Source organism: Tursiops truncatus, chromosome 1 (assembly GCF_011762595.2).
Source record: "Tursiops truncatus isolate mTurTru1 chromosome 1, mTurTru1.mat.Y, whole genome shotgun sequence".
NCBI classification, from domain to species: domain Eukaryota; kingdom Metazoa; phylum Chordata; class Mammalia; order Artiodactyla; family Delphinidae; genus Tursiops; species Tursiops truncatus.
Window position 1 is genome coordinate 158,908,459 of NC_047034.1, and position 14,181 is coordinate 158,922,639.

The following is a 14,181-nucleotide window of genomic DNA, read 5'->3' on the forward strand; positions in this document are numbered from 1 at the left end:
TGACCTCAGCATCTGTCCCCCAGGCCCCCGCTGGCCGTCACATCCAGGGTGATGACAGTGACTGTGAGGCCCCCCACCCAGCCGCTAGCTGAGCCCCTCATCACCGTGGAGCTCTCCTATATCATCAACGTGAGTGGGGCCCTGGGCGGGGACCCTGGGTATGCCCCAGCCAGGGCAGTCGAAGGCCTGTCTGATGGGGAGGTGGTCTGCCCTGTGTGGGGCCTGCCATGGCAGGATGGGGGTGGTCACGGGTGGGCAGCTTCCCACCCACGCTGCACTTAGGTCTTCTGCTCCGCAGGGCACCACGGATCCCCACTGTGCCAGCTGGGACTACTCCAGAGCGTGAGTTGGGCAGGGGCTCTGTGTGGGGAGGGCTGCAGCCCTGGGACTCCTCCCTCAGGAGGGGATGTCGTGCCTGGAAGGCCAGAGGGAGGGCGCCTTGGCACCATCCTTGGCCTAAGGGATCAAGGGCAAACCCTGTGGCTCCCGCTGCCTGCCTGCCTGCCTCTTGGATGTGGCCTTGCTCTGGGTTTCACCTGTCCTTGGGCAGTGGCCAGCACTGGGGGTGGGGCCGTGGAGCTGGGCTGGGGCTCATTCCACCTCTCCCTCCACCCAAGAGATGCCAGCTCAGGGGACTGGGACACTGAGAGCTGCCAGACCCTGGAGACCCAGGCAGCCCACACCCGCTGCCAGTGCCAGCACCTGTCCACCTTTGCTGTGCTGGCCCAGCCGCCCAAGGACCTGGTGAGCGGGAGGGAAGTGCCTGGGCTGGGCCGGAGGAGAGGCTCCTGGGTGCCAGCGGCCGTCTGTGACAGTGCTGGCGGGGATCTGGGTGATCCCACGTGGCGTTTGCGTGGGTGTACTTGTGGGATTGCACGTGGAAGTCTGTGCCCCTGGGATGCTGCTCACAGCGATGCCACGTGCCCAGGGGTGTGTGGCGGTGGGTGATTGCATGTGTATACACACACACGTGTGTCTGGTTGTGTGTGGAAGAGTGCGGGTGACAGCATAAATACACGTCCACGTACGTGACTGGGTCTGCTCTGTGCGTGTGTGGAGGCAGTGGTGAGTCCCCTTACGTGTGTGGGTGTGACACAGGTGCAGGTGCCAGTCTGTCCTAGACAGGAGGTGGGGAGGGCGATGGGACCCCTGTAGCTGCCCTCTCCCAGTGACCCATCTGACGGTCTGCCCCTCTGCCCCAGACCCTGGAGCTGGCGGGCTCCCCCTCGGTCCCCCTTGTGATTGGCTGTGCTGTGTCCTGCATGGCACTGCTCACCCTCCTTGCCATCTATGCCGCCTTCTGGAGGTAGGTGGGACGGTGGGGGGTTGGGGGGACGAGGGGGCGGGGCTGGAGGTGGCCGGCCACCCGGGGTTGGGCAGGGCGGCTAGCTCCCCTGTCTCTGCCCACTGTGCCCCACCAGGTTTATAAAATCGGAACGCTCCATCATCCTGCTGAATTTCTGCCTGTCCATCCTGGCATCCAACATCCTGATCCTCGTGGGCCAGTCGCGGGTGCTGAGCAAGGCAGGTGCAGGCTCACAGGGGGGCTGGGGTGTGAGAGTGGGGCGAAGGGGGGATGGCGCGTGTGCTCGCGTGTATGAAACTAAGTGCCGGATGTGTGTAGACACTCGAGCCGGGTGTTGGGTGAGGGTGTGTGTGGGAGATAGTGTGTGTGAGCGTACATGAGGGAGCTGGAGAGGGGGTGTGTGTACTCCAGTGAGGGATGTCTGTGTACATCTGTGAACGTGTACGTGAGCTGAGTGCCTGTGCGCACGTGTGTTGGGCGTGTCTGCGGGCATGTGGGAGCCCCAGCGGAACCTCCTGTGCCACGTGCCCGCGTCTGATCTGTGTTGGCTGTCCCTTATGCCCCCTCGGCCCTCTCTGCACAGCGCCAGCCCTGCTGGTGCCAGACGTGGGGCCCACCCGGCCATGACGTGGCAGGCACTCCTGTTTGTCCCCCTCCCTGCCAGCCCCGTCTGTGCGTGGGCAGCCTGCCCGCCCGCCTCCTGGATGCCGAGTGCCGTGTGCGTGTCACCGGGCCTGTGTCGTGCTGTGTGTGGGTGCAGGAAGACGGGGGTGCCTGGCAGGGTTCTGTGGGAGGCGGAGCTCAGGTGGGCGGCCGTGGCAGCGCCCAGCAGCGGACGTGGGAAGCCCGGCGCCTCCTACCCTGGCGGCTGCTCAGGGCCACTCCCTCCCTCTCCTTCTCCCTGCAGGGTGTGTGCACCATGACAGCCGCCTTCCTGCACTTCTTCTTCCTCTCGTCCTTTTGCTGGGTGCTCACTGAGGCCTGGCAGTCCTACCTGGCTGTCATCGGACGGATGCGCACCCGCCTCGTCCGCAAGCGCTTCCTTTGCCTGGGCTGGGGTGAGCAGGGCTCGTGCTGGACCCTGTCACTGGGCCTTGGGGGCAGGGGCAGCAAGAGAGCTACCGGCCCCGGCCCTGCTCTCTGGGCACACGGGTCAGCTGGGCTGGGGGTCTGGGAGGGTGAAGGACCCTGAGGACGGGTGGCCATCTCACTCTGGCTCCCCTGCTCCCCCAGGTCTGCCTGCCCTGGTGGTGGCCGTGTCGGTCGGCTTTACCCGCACCAAAGGATACGGTACATCCAGCTAGTACGTGGGCCTCCCGGGGTGGGAAGCGGGAGTCAGTGGACCTGATAGGGCTCCAGACTTCTCGGGCTGTGATCCTGGCCCACTCCTGCTGTGGGACTTTGGGCAGATTCTCCCGTCTCAGCCTGTTTCCCTGACTATAAAAGGCTGTGCGGGGATTGGATACTCTCAGAACCATTTAGGTCAGGGATCAGCCTTGGTGGCCCCAGGACCCTTGCTAGAGGGGCTCAGCAGCAGTCAGTGGCTCCCTCTCGCCCCGTCTGGGTCCCTGCCCCATGCGTAACGTGACCTGGCAGCTCAGGGAGCCCTGAGGGATGGTGGTTGAGCGTGGGGGCGGGCCCGCTGGTTGTCTGATACCCCCTCTTTCCCCCCTCCCCAGCTGCTGGCTCTCTCTGGAGGGCGGTCTGCTCTATGCCTTCGTGGGCCCAGCAGCCGTCATTGTCCTGGTATGTGCCCCTGCAGCGTCCTGGGAGGGGCATGGCCCAAGGGGGTCTACCTGCTCCACCTGGGGATTTCCCTGCCAGGAGGGCATCTGGTGATCCTGTCTCCCCCTACCCCACTCCACCGGGCCCCCAGGTGAACATGCTCATCGGAATCATCGTCTTCAACAAGCTCATGGCTCGGGACGGCATCTCAGACAAGTCCAAGAAGCAGAGGGCTGGGTAAGGGGAGGGGGGTCGCTGGGACTTGGCCTTGTGGGAAGTGCTTCAGGGAGGGTGGGCCGCAGCCACTCCTGGAGACTCAGGGCTTGATGATGCGACCGGGGGCTCCCTGACCTTGGGGCATCAAGGGTGCAGGCAAGGTGGGCACCCGGTGTGCTCAGCTGCAGCCCCTCGCCCACCCTAACCCACCTCTCTCTCTCTCATCTGCCCTCCCCTTCCCACCCCACTCGGGGCTCACACTGCCCCATCTCTTCCCACTTCCTGTGTGTCTCCCCCCTTCTCCCATGTCTGTGCCGCCCCCGAGGTCGGAGCGGTGCCCCTGGGCCAGCCTGCTCCTCCCCTGCTCAGCGTGTGGAGCGGTCCCCAGCCCCCTGCTCAGCTCAGCCTCGGCCAGGAACGCCATGTTAGTTGTGCCCCCGTGGGAAAGGGGGTGGGTGGGTGGGGGCAAAAGAAGGGGGGGCAGTGCCCATGGTGGGGGGAGGAGGGGTATCAGCCCAGTGCCCTGGAAAGCTTGCCCTGCCCCGCCAACTGCCATGCACTCTCAAGGGCTCGACATTGTGATGGCAAAGAGGCCACGGGAATGAATGTCTGTGCTTTCCAGAAAATGCCGTATTCCCGTGCCCACCCCTTGCTCCCTGCCCCTGCCCCCCACCCAGCCCCGGCTTACATTTTATCCAGGCACAGACACACACTCCTCCTTACAGCCCCAACCTACAGAGGCTCATAGAATCCTCCACCCTTAGAATTTTTGAGCCCATAGAACTTTAGAATTAGAATGGTAGAATCTTAGAATAAGACAATCAGAAGCTAAGAATGTTCGAATGAGTGAATCATAGAGTCTTATCATCTGTCATAGAATCTGAGACTTAGCATTTCAGAGGCACTGAATCCTACAGTCAGTTGGAGGACAGAGAATCGTGGAGGGAGGGGATTATTTCACTGAGCTGTCCTCGGGCTGCTGAGACTTAAAATCCCAGCCGCACAAGAGTAGAATGAATGAATGAACTTCAGGGCTTCAGGCCCCCCCTCCCACTCAGGGCCAGAAATCCAGCTGACCCTCCCTGAGCAGTGGGGGCCCAGCTCTGTCTTGCACACCTCCGGGATCAGGGAGCTCAGTGCCTCTGGAGGCGGCTGGCACCATCTCTGGGAACCTCTGTGTAGCAGAAGGCTCCCTTTCGCTCGGGCTCCCCTCTGCCTCTCTGACCCAGGCTCTCAGAACTAGTGGTTAAAAGCTTGGGCTTCGGAGGTGCCCCTTGGGGTTTGCATCCCGGCTCTGTCTCTGTCTGCCCAGCTGGGCACACTCCAGTTTCCTCATCTGTAAATTGGGATAATAATCCCCATGCCTGTTTACTGGAGTTGTTTTGGTCACAGTGTGATTAATGTATGAAAAGTATTTGGTGTAGGGCCTGCCAGAGAATTGGTGGTTAATCAGCGGTAGCCCTCGTGGCTGTGATCAGGTCCTCTCTTTAGTCTTGGCTCTGCCCCCGGGGCCTGTGGAGACCACTGTGCCCGCCCCCTGCCGGGCTGAACAGCCCTGGACCGCTCTTCCTAGGGCAGGTCTTGGCCACCTGCCCATCTCTCTGCCTTGACCAGAGCTGTGCCCACCCCTGCCTGACTCTCCCACTGGCGGTGTTCATGAGGCAGAGTGGGCAGGGTGCGGCACCTGGCCCAGTAGGGCAAGGCTGCCCTACTGTGCGCTCGTGGGTTGTTGCTGGTGGGGGCGGGCTGGCACTGGTGCCCGGATGCCCGGGCCCCTCTGCCTTTTTTCTCTGCCCTCCCTTGTCAAGGAGGTCGGGGATGTGTGGGTTTGGCCCTGACCCTGGCTTTGACCCCCAGCCCCAGCTATGATCTTTCTGCCCAGCTCTGAGCAGGCCCTGGGAGCCTGGCACCTCCTCCTTGGGAAGCTGAAGGGGAGGAGCCTCTGCTGCCCTGGTCCCCCCCGCCCTCCCCCCGCCCCGCCGTCTTCTCCCCAAAGATTTGTGCTCTGTGATGTCCTCTGTCCTCTCTGCCGATTTAACCTTCCTGTGTGTCTCTGCCCGTCTCATCCACTCTCTCACCATGTCTGTCGTCTCTCTTTGTCCCTCTTCCTCTCCTCCCCTCCCAGACTCTCTGGGGATGTGGCCCAGGCCTGTGATTCTGTGCAAATTGTGGCTGAAACTCACAGCATCTGTATCTGTCTCCCTCCTCCTTTTCTCTCCCACTGTTTCTTTCCACCTTCTTTGTCTCTGTCCGCTGATGCTGCCTCTGGCTCAGTCCCATTGTGTCTGTGTGTCTGTCCCTCTCCCTCTCCTTGTCCCCCAGTTTTCTGCTCTTGGTCTTCGTTCTGTTTCTCTGCCTCCGGCTCCTCAGCCCCCCTGCTTGGGGACATTACTGAGGTCTTGGCATTTGGGGCCCTGCCAGTCTTGGGCAGCTTAAGGGCCCCAGGCTGAGTGCAGGCCCAGGCTCAGCCCAGCCTGTCCCCTGGAGTGTCGCCCTGACGGACCCTCTACCTTGTCCTCAGGGCCTCGCTCTGGAGCTCCTGTGTGGTGCTGCCCCTGCTGGCGCTCACCTGGATGTCCGCCGTCCTGGCCATGACAGACCGCCGCTCCGTCCTCTTCCAGGCCCTCTTTGCTGTCTTCAACTCCGCGCAGGGCTTTGTCATCACGGCTGTGCACTGCTTTCTGCGCCGAGAGGTGGGCTGGGCCTCTCCTGTCCCTGTCCTCCCCACACCATGCCAGTCTCTCGCTTCTCCCCACGGTGCAGATGGGTGCAGATGGGGAAGATTGAGGCCCGACCAGGTCCCCAGCTGGGCAGCCCTTGGTGTGCGCGCTGATAGCTTGGGCAGCCTTGGCCTTGGCCTCGGCCCCCTGGGGCTCCTTTTCCCCCTCCCCTAGGCTGGATGCGCTTCTTTCCTTCCACACCCGCCCGGGTGCCTGGGGTGGGAGGCACAGCCAGCCGTGACCGGGGGCCCTGTGGCAGCCTCAGGTCCAGCAGGCACCTGCTGCCCCCAGGTGCAGGACGTGGTGAAATGCCAGATGGGCGTGTGCCGGGCTGACGAGAGCGAAGACTCCCCCGACTCGTGTAAGAACGGGCAGCTGCAGATCCTGGTGAGTGAGGAGGCCCGGGCAGGGCACAGGTGGGTTCTCAGTGCCCCCTGCCCTAGACCCCTCACTTGCCTCATCTATGGCAGGGAGGGAACAGAGACTGGGTTTGATTCAGGCTCAGCCTCTGACAGCTGGGTGGCCTTGGGCAAGTCCTTCCCCCCTTCAGTCTTCCCGCTGTCAGGTGCGGCTGGAGGAGACCACGCCTGGGGCCCCTCTGCTCTGTTGGGCAGTGTGCCCAGCAGAGGCAGACCCTCTGGGCGGGTAGGGAGGGGCCTGCGTTCCCCCCCCCCCAACCCTGATACATGGATCCTCTCTCTGCCTGTCTGCTCTCTCCCTCTCTGCCTATAGTCAGACTTTGAAAAAGATGTGGACCTGGCTTGTCAGACAGGTGAGTGTGCCAGGGCAGAGCCGAGCATGGCCCCAGAGAGGGGCAGGAAGGGAGGGCCCCCAGCCGCACCAAGGAAGGCCCTGACAGGTGTCTGGCTGCGGGGTCCAGCTTTTGAGTCAGACAACCCTGAGTTGGATTCAAGGCTGTGAACACCACTCATTGTATGACTCTGGGCAAACAGCTTACACACCTACAACGGAGAGAAATGTGTCCTCCCAGGGTGGCTGGGAGCCTTACGTGAACTGGGGGACATCAAGTGCCTAGCCGGGTGCTCCGCACAAAGTGTCATGTCCATGATTCTTACCGGAACCTCCTTCAAGTTCCGTCTCCTGGGGAGGAGCTGCCCAGGGAGCGGGGAGGAGCAAGTCTCTTTTGACAGCCTTGGGGCTGTCGGGTCAGAGGTCAGGACCCGCACCCGGGCACTGTGGGAGCTGGGCCTTGGCTTCGTTCCTCGCCCTCCCTGGCTGTGGGCCTCTGGGATAGACACCTTCTTAACCCCTGTGTTAACCACCCAGCCATCACGCCAGGACTCAGTTTCCCCCACTGTCCAAGCTCAGCGTGGGCAAGGGCATCTGGGGGCTCCTCCTCCCCCGGACTTACCTCCCTCCACTCCTGCCCCCAGTGCTTTTCAAGGAGGTCAACACTTGTAACCCGTCCACCATCACGGGCACACTGTCCCGCCTGTCCCTGGACGAGGACGAGGAGCCCAAGTCCTGCCTCGTGGGTCCCGAGGGCAGCCTCAGCTTCTCACCGCTGCCTGGCAATCTCCTGGTGCCCATGGCAGCCTCACCAGGGCTGGGGGAGCCACCGCCCCCCCAGGAGGCCAACCCCGTGTACATGTGTGGGGAGGGTGGCCTGCGGCAGCTGGACCTCACGTGGCTGCAGCCTGCCGAGCCGGGCTCCGACGGGGACTACATGGTGCTGCCCCGGAGGACTCTGAGCTTGCAGCCCGGCGGCGGGGGCGGAGGTGGCGAGGACGCCCCGCGGTCCCGGCCCGAGGGCACCCCCCGGCGGGCTGCCAAGGCACTGGGCCATGCCGAAGGCTACCCCAGCTTCCTGTCTGTGGACCACTCGGGCCTGGGGCTGGGCCCTGCCTACGGGTCGCTACAGAACCCCTACGGGATGACCTTCCAACCGCCACCGCCGACACCCAGCGCCCGCCAAGTGCCCGAGCCGGGGGAGCGCAGCCGGACCATGCCCCGCACCGTGCCTGGCTCCACCATGAAGCTGGGCTCCCTGGAGGTGAGGGGCTGCTGGGCATGGGCGGCGGGTGGGGGTGGGAGGCCTGACCCCGGGTGCCTGTGACTGTGTCTGGCAGCAGCCGGGAAGGGACAGCCGGCAGCCTCCTCATACAAAGTCCTGGGGAGTATATCTGCTGTGCGTTTCTCCTCCGTTTGTGCCCATGGCGGCTCCAGGGGAATCCTGGCTCCTCTGAGCTCCTCAAATGGGCTTGGACACCACGCGCTGAGGGTGCACTTCTCGAAGGTGTTCACACTTGCTTTAGTGCCTGTTTTGGGGTGACCAGTTAGGATGGGCCCTCCTTTAAGGGGCCTGTGGCTCAGGCCCGGTGCTCTATTGCTAGGGAAGCCACGTCATAGGGGATGAGAGCCTGGGTCTCCGAGTCCCCAAGTTCAGATCTGGACGCTGCTGATCAGCAGTGAGATTTCGAGCATAATCTTCCCCTGAGGCTCACGTAAGCTCTCTTCGCCTTAATCTCTCTGAGCCTCAGTCTCCCCATTTGTAAAGTGGGGATAACACAGGAGCAGCCTCCTGGTAGAGTTGTTGCGAGGACTAATTGATATAAAACATGTATCTCTGTGTGGAGCAGGTAGAAAGTGCTAGATGATTGGGGACTGCTACTGGAAGCATTCCTGAAGTCAGCCTCAGGCACTGCCCGTAGGCCTGTGGTAATTGCCCCTCTCTTCCTGAGAAAATGTCAGCCCCTCTCTTGCCCTGCCTGTGTGTTTTCTGTGGCTGCCCCACCTTCTCTCTGACCTCCTCAGGCCTGCTCCCTGCAGGGAATCACTGGCCACAAGCAGTTGGTAGTGGCCCCCTGTAGAAAACTCTAGAACTTTCGTTGGAGGGATGAGGAGGGTGTGGATGAGGACAGGGTCAGGAATCACGGCTCAGGCACCACTGGCTGTTCATGTTCGGCCCCAGAAACCGGCTCCCCATCCTCCCCACGAGAAAACGAAGTTAGCAGCTAGAAGGTTTGCAAGTTTAGTTTTTCTCCCAAAATGTTTCTTGAACATTTGGTGCCTGCGCTTGCCGCAGATGGCAGAAACAGGAAGGCGTCACAAAGAAAACTTGACACGGGAACTGGGGAAGGGAGCGCTCAGCATGGTGGCAGGTTTTGTTCTGGGGACACCTGTCCGTGCTTGGGCCCCTGAGGAGGGGCCGGCCCTGGGCTCCTTGTGTGGGAGGTAGCAGAAAACACGGCGGAGTCTTGAGGGGTCAAGGATGACGTGCAGAATTCTGGTGTGGGCAACTGTGAGGGGCGGAGGAGTGTGTTGGGGGCGGGGGGATTTAGAGTTTATTCTCTTGGGCGCAGCCGTGTGTGCCTTGCCCGCGGGCATCGGGGAGCAGGGAGAGGAGTCCCGCTGCCTCCAGAAAGTGCAGTGTGGCTGGGAACGGGGAGGACACGTGTGTGTGTGTGTGTGTGTGTGTGTGTGTGTGTGGTGAAGGGCAGGGGAGAGTGCAGGGCAGAGTGCGGGGGCTGAGAGTTGGAGACGCCAGGGTGGATGGCGAAGAAAGAGCAGGCAGGGAGGTGGAAGGACCAGGAGAGGGGGCGTGTCTGCAGGCCTGGGACTGGGGAGATCTAGATGGCGGTTTTAGGGGCGTCCTTGAGGACTGTGGGGCAAGTCCTTCACCCTGGACCTCAGTTTCCCCAGTGTGACCTGAGAAGGTCGGACTTGGCCTCGTGAGCGCTCCTGTGCCAACATTCTGAGACTCTAAGGCCTCCTTCTTGAGTGGCACCGAATGCTGCGTAGGCCACTGGGGCCTTGAAGGTGGTCTTGGGCAAGTGAGAGCCGGGAGAGGCATGAGGGAGGGAGGCCAGGGAGGCAGGGCCAAGTTTGGCAGGAAAAGGGGCAAAGTGCGGTGAAAGGAAGGTTTCTGTAACCCTGCGTCCTGTATTTGCAGGACAAGTGGAGGTTTCCAGGGAGAGAGGAGCCCGTTGGTGGCAGAGAGGATGGGGCAAGATGGGGCAGGACAGAGGGGTGGAATCCAGGACACAGAGGAAGGAGGGTCTGCTCTGTGATCCCATGTGGGGATCTGTGTCCCGCCGTGTTGGAAGTCTGCGCTGTGACATCTGGTCCACGTGCAGGTGCATGTCTACGCGTGTGCCAGCCTGTGTGTGCCCCTGGCAGTCCTGTGGTGGGGTAGCGCCTTGGAGCCTCGTCTCCCAGGCCCTAAGCCCATTTCCACAACATCTAGGGCTGTCCTTTCAAGGGTTCCTAGCTCCTGAGCCTGGGCTGGGGGAAGGTACAGTGGGCAGACCCTGGGGGGCAGCAGATTTCCTCACTCTCAACCCCCTGCACAGGGTAAAAAGTTTTTTCTCTTTCACTGCTTCCTTGTTGCTCCTTCCCAGCGAAAGAAGTTACGGTATTCAGACCTGGACTTTGAGGTAAGTGCTACAGTGTATGTGTGTGTTGGGTTTGGGATTGTGGGGGGCGGTTTGTCCCTGGAGGGTCCCTTCCTACAATTAGCCCAAGCCCCAGTGCAGAGCCTGACCCCAGGACAGTCCCTCAACTGCCCAAGCCCGTAGCTCTGGGGTGAAGAGCCAGGCCTTGTCCCAGAGGGGCCGGCAGCAGGCAGGGATGTGGGGACCCAGGTTGCTGAGCGTCCCGTGGGGAGCACCTGCCCTGACGCCCTGTGGCTCCCAGAAGGTGATGCACACCCGGAAACGGCACTCGGAACTCTACCATGAGCTCAACCAGAAATTCCACACTTTCGACCGCTACCGCAGCCAGTCCACGGCCAAGGTGAGGCCTCCTCTTGTGACTGCCCCTGCCTGGAGCTCGGGGCCCAACCCGGCACAGTGGCCCCTGGGGTCAGACCCTGACCCGTGGCCCCCGTTGCAGAGGGAGAAGCGGTGGAGTGTGTCCTCAGGTGGGGCAGCCGAACGGAGCGTGTCCAGCGTAAGTGCCCCAGGCTGGGGTGGGGTGGGGTGAGGTGGGCCGCGAGGTACTCATTCCCTCCCTGCCCTCCTCCCCGGCCTGGGCAGCCTCAGCTTGCCTCACCAAGGGCCTGCCCATGGCATAAGCAACAGTCTGGGGTTTTTAGGAGCTGGGGGGTATTGGTGGGAGCTCCATCAGGATCTTGAGGAGGGTGGGCAGCAGGAGACATGGTCTCAGGGGGCCCACTCTGAGCACAGGGATGAGGAACCCCACTCTGGAGCCAGGCGGGTCTGGATTTGAACCCCACTTTGGCACCCGATTGCTCGGTAACTTTGGGCATCACTGGCCCTCCCCGGGCCTTCTCAGTTGGTTCTCTGTACAGTGGGTGAGGGTATTGGCCCATCTCCACGGGCCCTTCCCTCTCCCCCGCACAGGAGAAGCCCAGTCCAGGGGAGCGTCCCGGCTTGTCCCAACAGCGGCGACATCAGAGCTGGAGCACCTTTAAGTCTATGACGCTGGGCTCGCTGCCCCCCAAGCCCCGAGAACGGCTGGCCCTGCACCGGGCAGCAGCCTGGGAGCCCACAGAACCACCGGATGGCGACTTCCAGACAGAGGTGTGAGTGCCACTCCGGACTGCCCACTGCGTATAAATATTATATATCTCTCTATTTTCACACTCCACTTTGGAACTACCCAGGAGCCAGCGCCCCCTCCCCTCTCCCGAGGGCTGGGCAGGGAGGCACAGTGGACTCAGCTGGGCTGGGGGAGCCAGACACGGCGTGGCCGGGGGACCAGGGCCCTTCCTTGTTTCTCAGAGGCCCCTCAGCCCCTGGAGCCCCATCTTCACCCCCAGGCTGTCTGTCCCTGTCCCGGGCTGGGGAGGGGGGAGGGAACTTTCTTGGGAATAAACTTCACTCTGTGGATTTTGCTGCTGAGCTATTTGCTTTCCCCAGGGGAAGGCCCAGCCCTGGGACCCCAACTTTGTTCCTCCATCTCTTTGGTTCGCCTCACTTGGTCTTGTCAAATTGTGATGGGGTCAGGCTGACTCCAACTGGGAGGGGGTGGCCTAGGCTCTGACTCCATCCTTGCCCCTGACTCCCCGGGTGACCCTGGACACAACCCTTCCCCTGTTGGGGCCTGAGGTAAGCAGATTGGGAATGTAGGGTGGAGCCCCTTGAAGTAGGACTTCCCCATTGGCTGTGTTGGTCACGGCTGCCTTTCGCTGGGGCCCAGAGGCCAGGCAGAGCTTAGTGACCTCAGGTTCCCCATCTGTGAAATGGGGATGGTGACAGTACCTACCTCATAGGGTTGTTACGAGGATGAAACAGATTAACATGTGTAAAGTTAGCTCGGCGAGTGAGTGCCTGGCACAGAAGTAGCTCTTTTAGTATTACCTGTTGTCTAAGGCACCTGGTCTCCTGCTGTGCTCTGTGCTAGGAATTCCACACTCTCGGCCTGGACCCATCACAGCAACCTCGCAGGAAAGTTTTAGGTGGCCCATTTTGTGGATAAGAAAATGAGGCCCGAGATGGGAAGTGACTTGCTCAAGGCCACAGTCAGAGACAGGGCTGGGACTTCACCTTTATCAGTACCGTCCTGGTAGGACTGGAAGCTGGAGCTCAGCTTCCAGGGACCTGACCTTCACGGCTGCAGAGGAGCAGCGGGAGAGCTCAGGTTCCAGGGCTCAGGGTGGGTGTGGGGTGGAGGCACCGGGGTGGCTTGGGGCCAGAGGGCAGTTTCTAGGGCGTAGTCTGTATAAGCCTGAGTGAGTGAACCCTTCTCAGTTCCTAGGAATCCAGGCAACGAAGGGTAGAATCAGTGTGGAGACATGTTGCCACGGCTCTTCTGTGGTCAGGCAGCCACGGGAGCAGAGGCCACAGGTGCAGCTGCCGGCCTGGTCATTTAGCAGCATGGGCACCTCTGGGCCCCTCCCCAGAGACTCTGAGACACAGATGCAGGCCCCTGGAGAGCTGACTGACTCTGGAGGTGGACGTGTCAGAGGGAGGGTTAGGTGCTATAGGAGCCTGGATGGGGGAGAAGGAAGAAGGGACTGGCTGCTGGGGTGGGGGTGGCTGTCACAGCTAACGGCCTCCTGGAGGGGCTGGAGGAGTGGGTGTCATGGTGGTACCGGCTCCCTAAGTCTTCTCTGAATCCTGCCAGCTGCGGCCCGGTCAGAGGAGGGAGCAGATCCCCACCCTCCCCTTGGGCAGCCCCAGCACTTATGGGTACAAAGCGATCACTCAGGCACCGTCTCACTTGAGTCTTCGAGGTAGGTGTTGTGACTCCCCCATTTTACAGATGAGGAAATCAAGGCTCAGAGAGGGGCATGACTTTCCCAAACTCCCACGGCTTGTTAGTGGCTATATTGCAACTTGAGGCCGGAGGCGTCAGAATCCCCAGTACCAGCCAGCTTAGGCAAAAGGGGACTTGGTTCGCTTAGGAGTTGCAAGCTGCAGGAAGGGAGTGGTAGGTGGTGGGTGGGTGGCTAGCCTTGGGAGATGAAGGCCAGGGTCAGGGTGTGGCCAGATCTCATCCCTTCCAGCTGCTCTCTACGTCAGCTCCATTCTTTCAGGCAAGCTTCCTCATCCCCCTGGGCCCCCCAGGCTTCCTTCTTGCAGCCCCTATCACTCAACTCTGCCCCCAGAGGGAAAAAAACTTTCTCTTGAATTCCAATCAGAAAACCCCCAAGGAAGGGCTCTGATTGGCCCCAGCCAGGGGGTAGGGCGCTGTGATTGGCAGCCCCCTTGGGAACCTCAGGGGAGGGGGAGGGGGAGTAGGTCTCCAAAAGGGGAGGTCCTATTCCCAGAAGGGGGCAGTAGGCTCACACAAACAAAGCCCCGGTCCCTGACCTTTTGCCAGCAGATCCCACGCCACATCCTGGGCCAGGCCTTTTTCTAAGAGGCATCACCTAAAGCCTTCTGGGTGCCTCTCCTGTGCTTCTGCCTCCCCACTTCCCAGCCCTGGGCTCCACTGGCCACCACAAGGATCTCTCGGGATGAGCTGCAATGTTGCCTTCCCCTCCCTGCTTGTAGTTTCTTGCTTTGCGTCTGGTTTGAGGAGGAGGGTGAGCAACCACAGCTGCAGCAGAGGCTCCTGAGGGCTTTGAGACTCACCACGTCCATGGTCAGGGGCAGAGCTTTCCTGTGTCGAGGGCTGTGCTCCTCTCTGCCCGTCAGTCCCCACTCCCTAGGCACTGACTTGCTGCGTCTCTTTGGACAGGTCACTGGGCCCTGTCTGACTTGGGTTTCCTTATCTGTAGTCCTGATTGTCCTTTGGGCTAATATCTAACAACCTGTCATGTCTTTCCTAGACTTGAATTTCTCA

The 14,181-nt window shown here is 61.5% G+C and overlaps 1 protein-coding gene across 16 annotated transcripts in view; it reads left to right on the forward strand.

Annotated features, from left to right (window-relative positions):
- ADGRB2 (adhesion G protein-coupled receptor B2) overlaps nt 1-11,780 on the forward strand; it is a 36,195-nt gene extending 24,415 nt beyond the window's left edge. For 6 of the 16 annotated variants that reach the window (XM_033838981.2, XM_073792999.1, XM_033838966.2 and 3 more), the window contains 18 exons: nt 24-129; nt 299-342; nt 618-744; nt 1,203-1,306; nt 1,422-1,524; nt 2,214-2,364; nt 2,540-2,609; nt 2,986-3,052; nt 3,183-3,268; nt 3,573-3,671; nt 5,769-5,940; nt 6,259-6,354; nt 6,700-6,739; nt 7,362-7,981; nt 10,329-10,364; nt 10,624-10,722; nt 10,822-10,878; nt 11,292-11,780. In XM_033838981.2, coding sequence (XP_033694872.1) covers nt 24-129; nt 299-342; nt 618-744; nt 1,203-1,306; nt 1,422-1,524; nt 2,214-2,364; nt 2,540-2,609; nt 2,986-3,052; nt 3,183-3,268; nt 3,573-3,671; nt 5,769-5,940; nt 6,259-6,354; nt 6,700-6,739; nt 7,362-7,981; nt 10,329-10,364; nt 10,624-10,722; nt 10,822-10,878; nt 11,292-11,477 — 2,263 coding nt within the window. In that variant the 3' untranslated portion in view covers nt 11,478-11,780. Of the gene's footprint in view, nt 1-23; nt 130-298; nt 343-617; nt 745-1,202; nt 1,307-1,421; nt 1,525-2,213; nt 2,365-2,539; nt 2,610-2,985; nt 3,053-3,182; nt 3,269-3,572; nt 3,672-5,768; nt 5,941-6,258; nt 6,355-6,699; nt 6,740-7,361; nt 7,982-9,880; nt 10,065-10,328; nt 10,365-10,623; nt 10,723-10,821; nt 10,879-11,239 lie in introns of those variants that run through there. The other 10 variants (XR_004521954.2, XR_004521953.2, XR_012326324.1 and 7 more) reach the window with 10 other exon arrangements.
- The last annotated feature ends 2,401 nt before the right edge of the window (nt 11,781-14,181 follow it).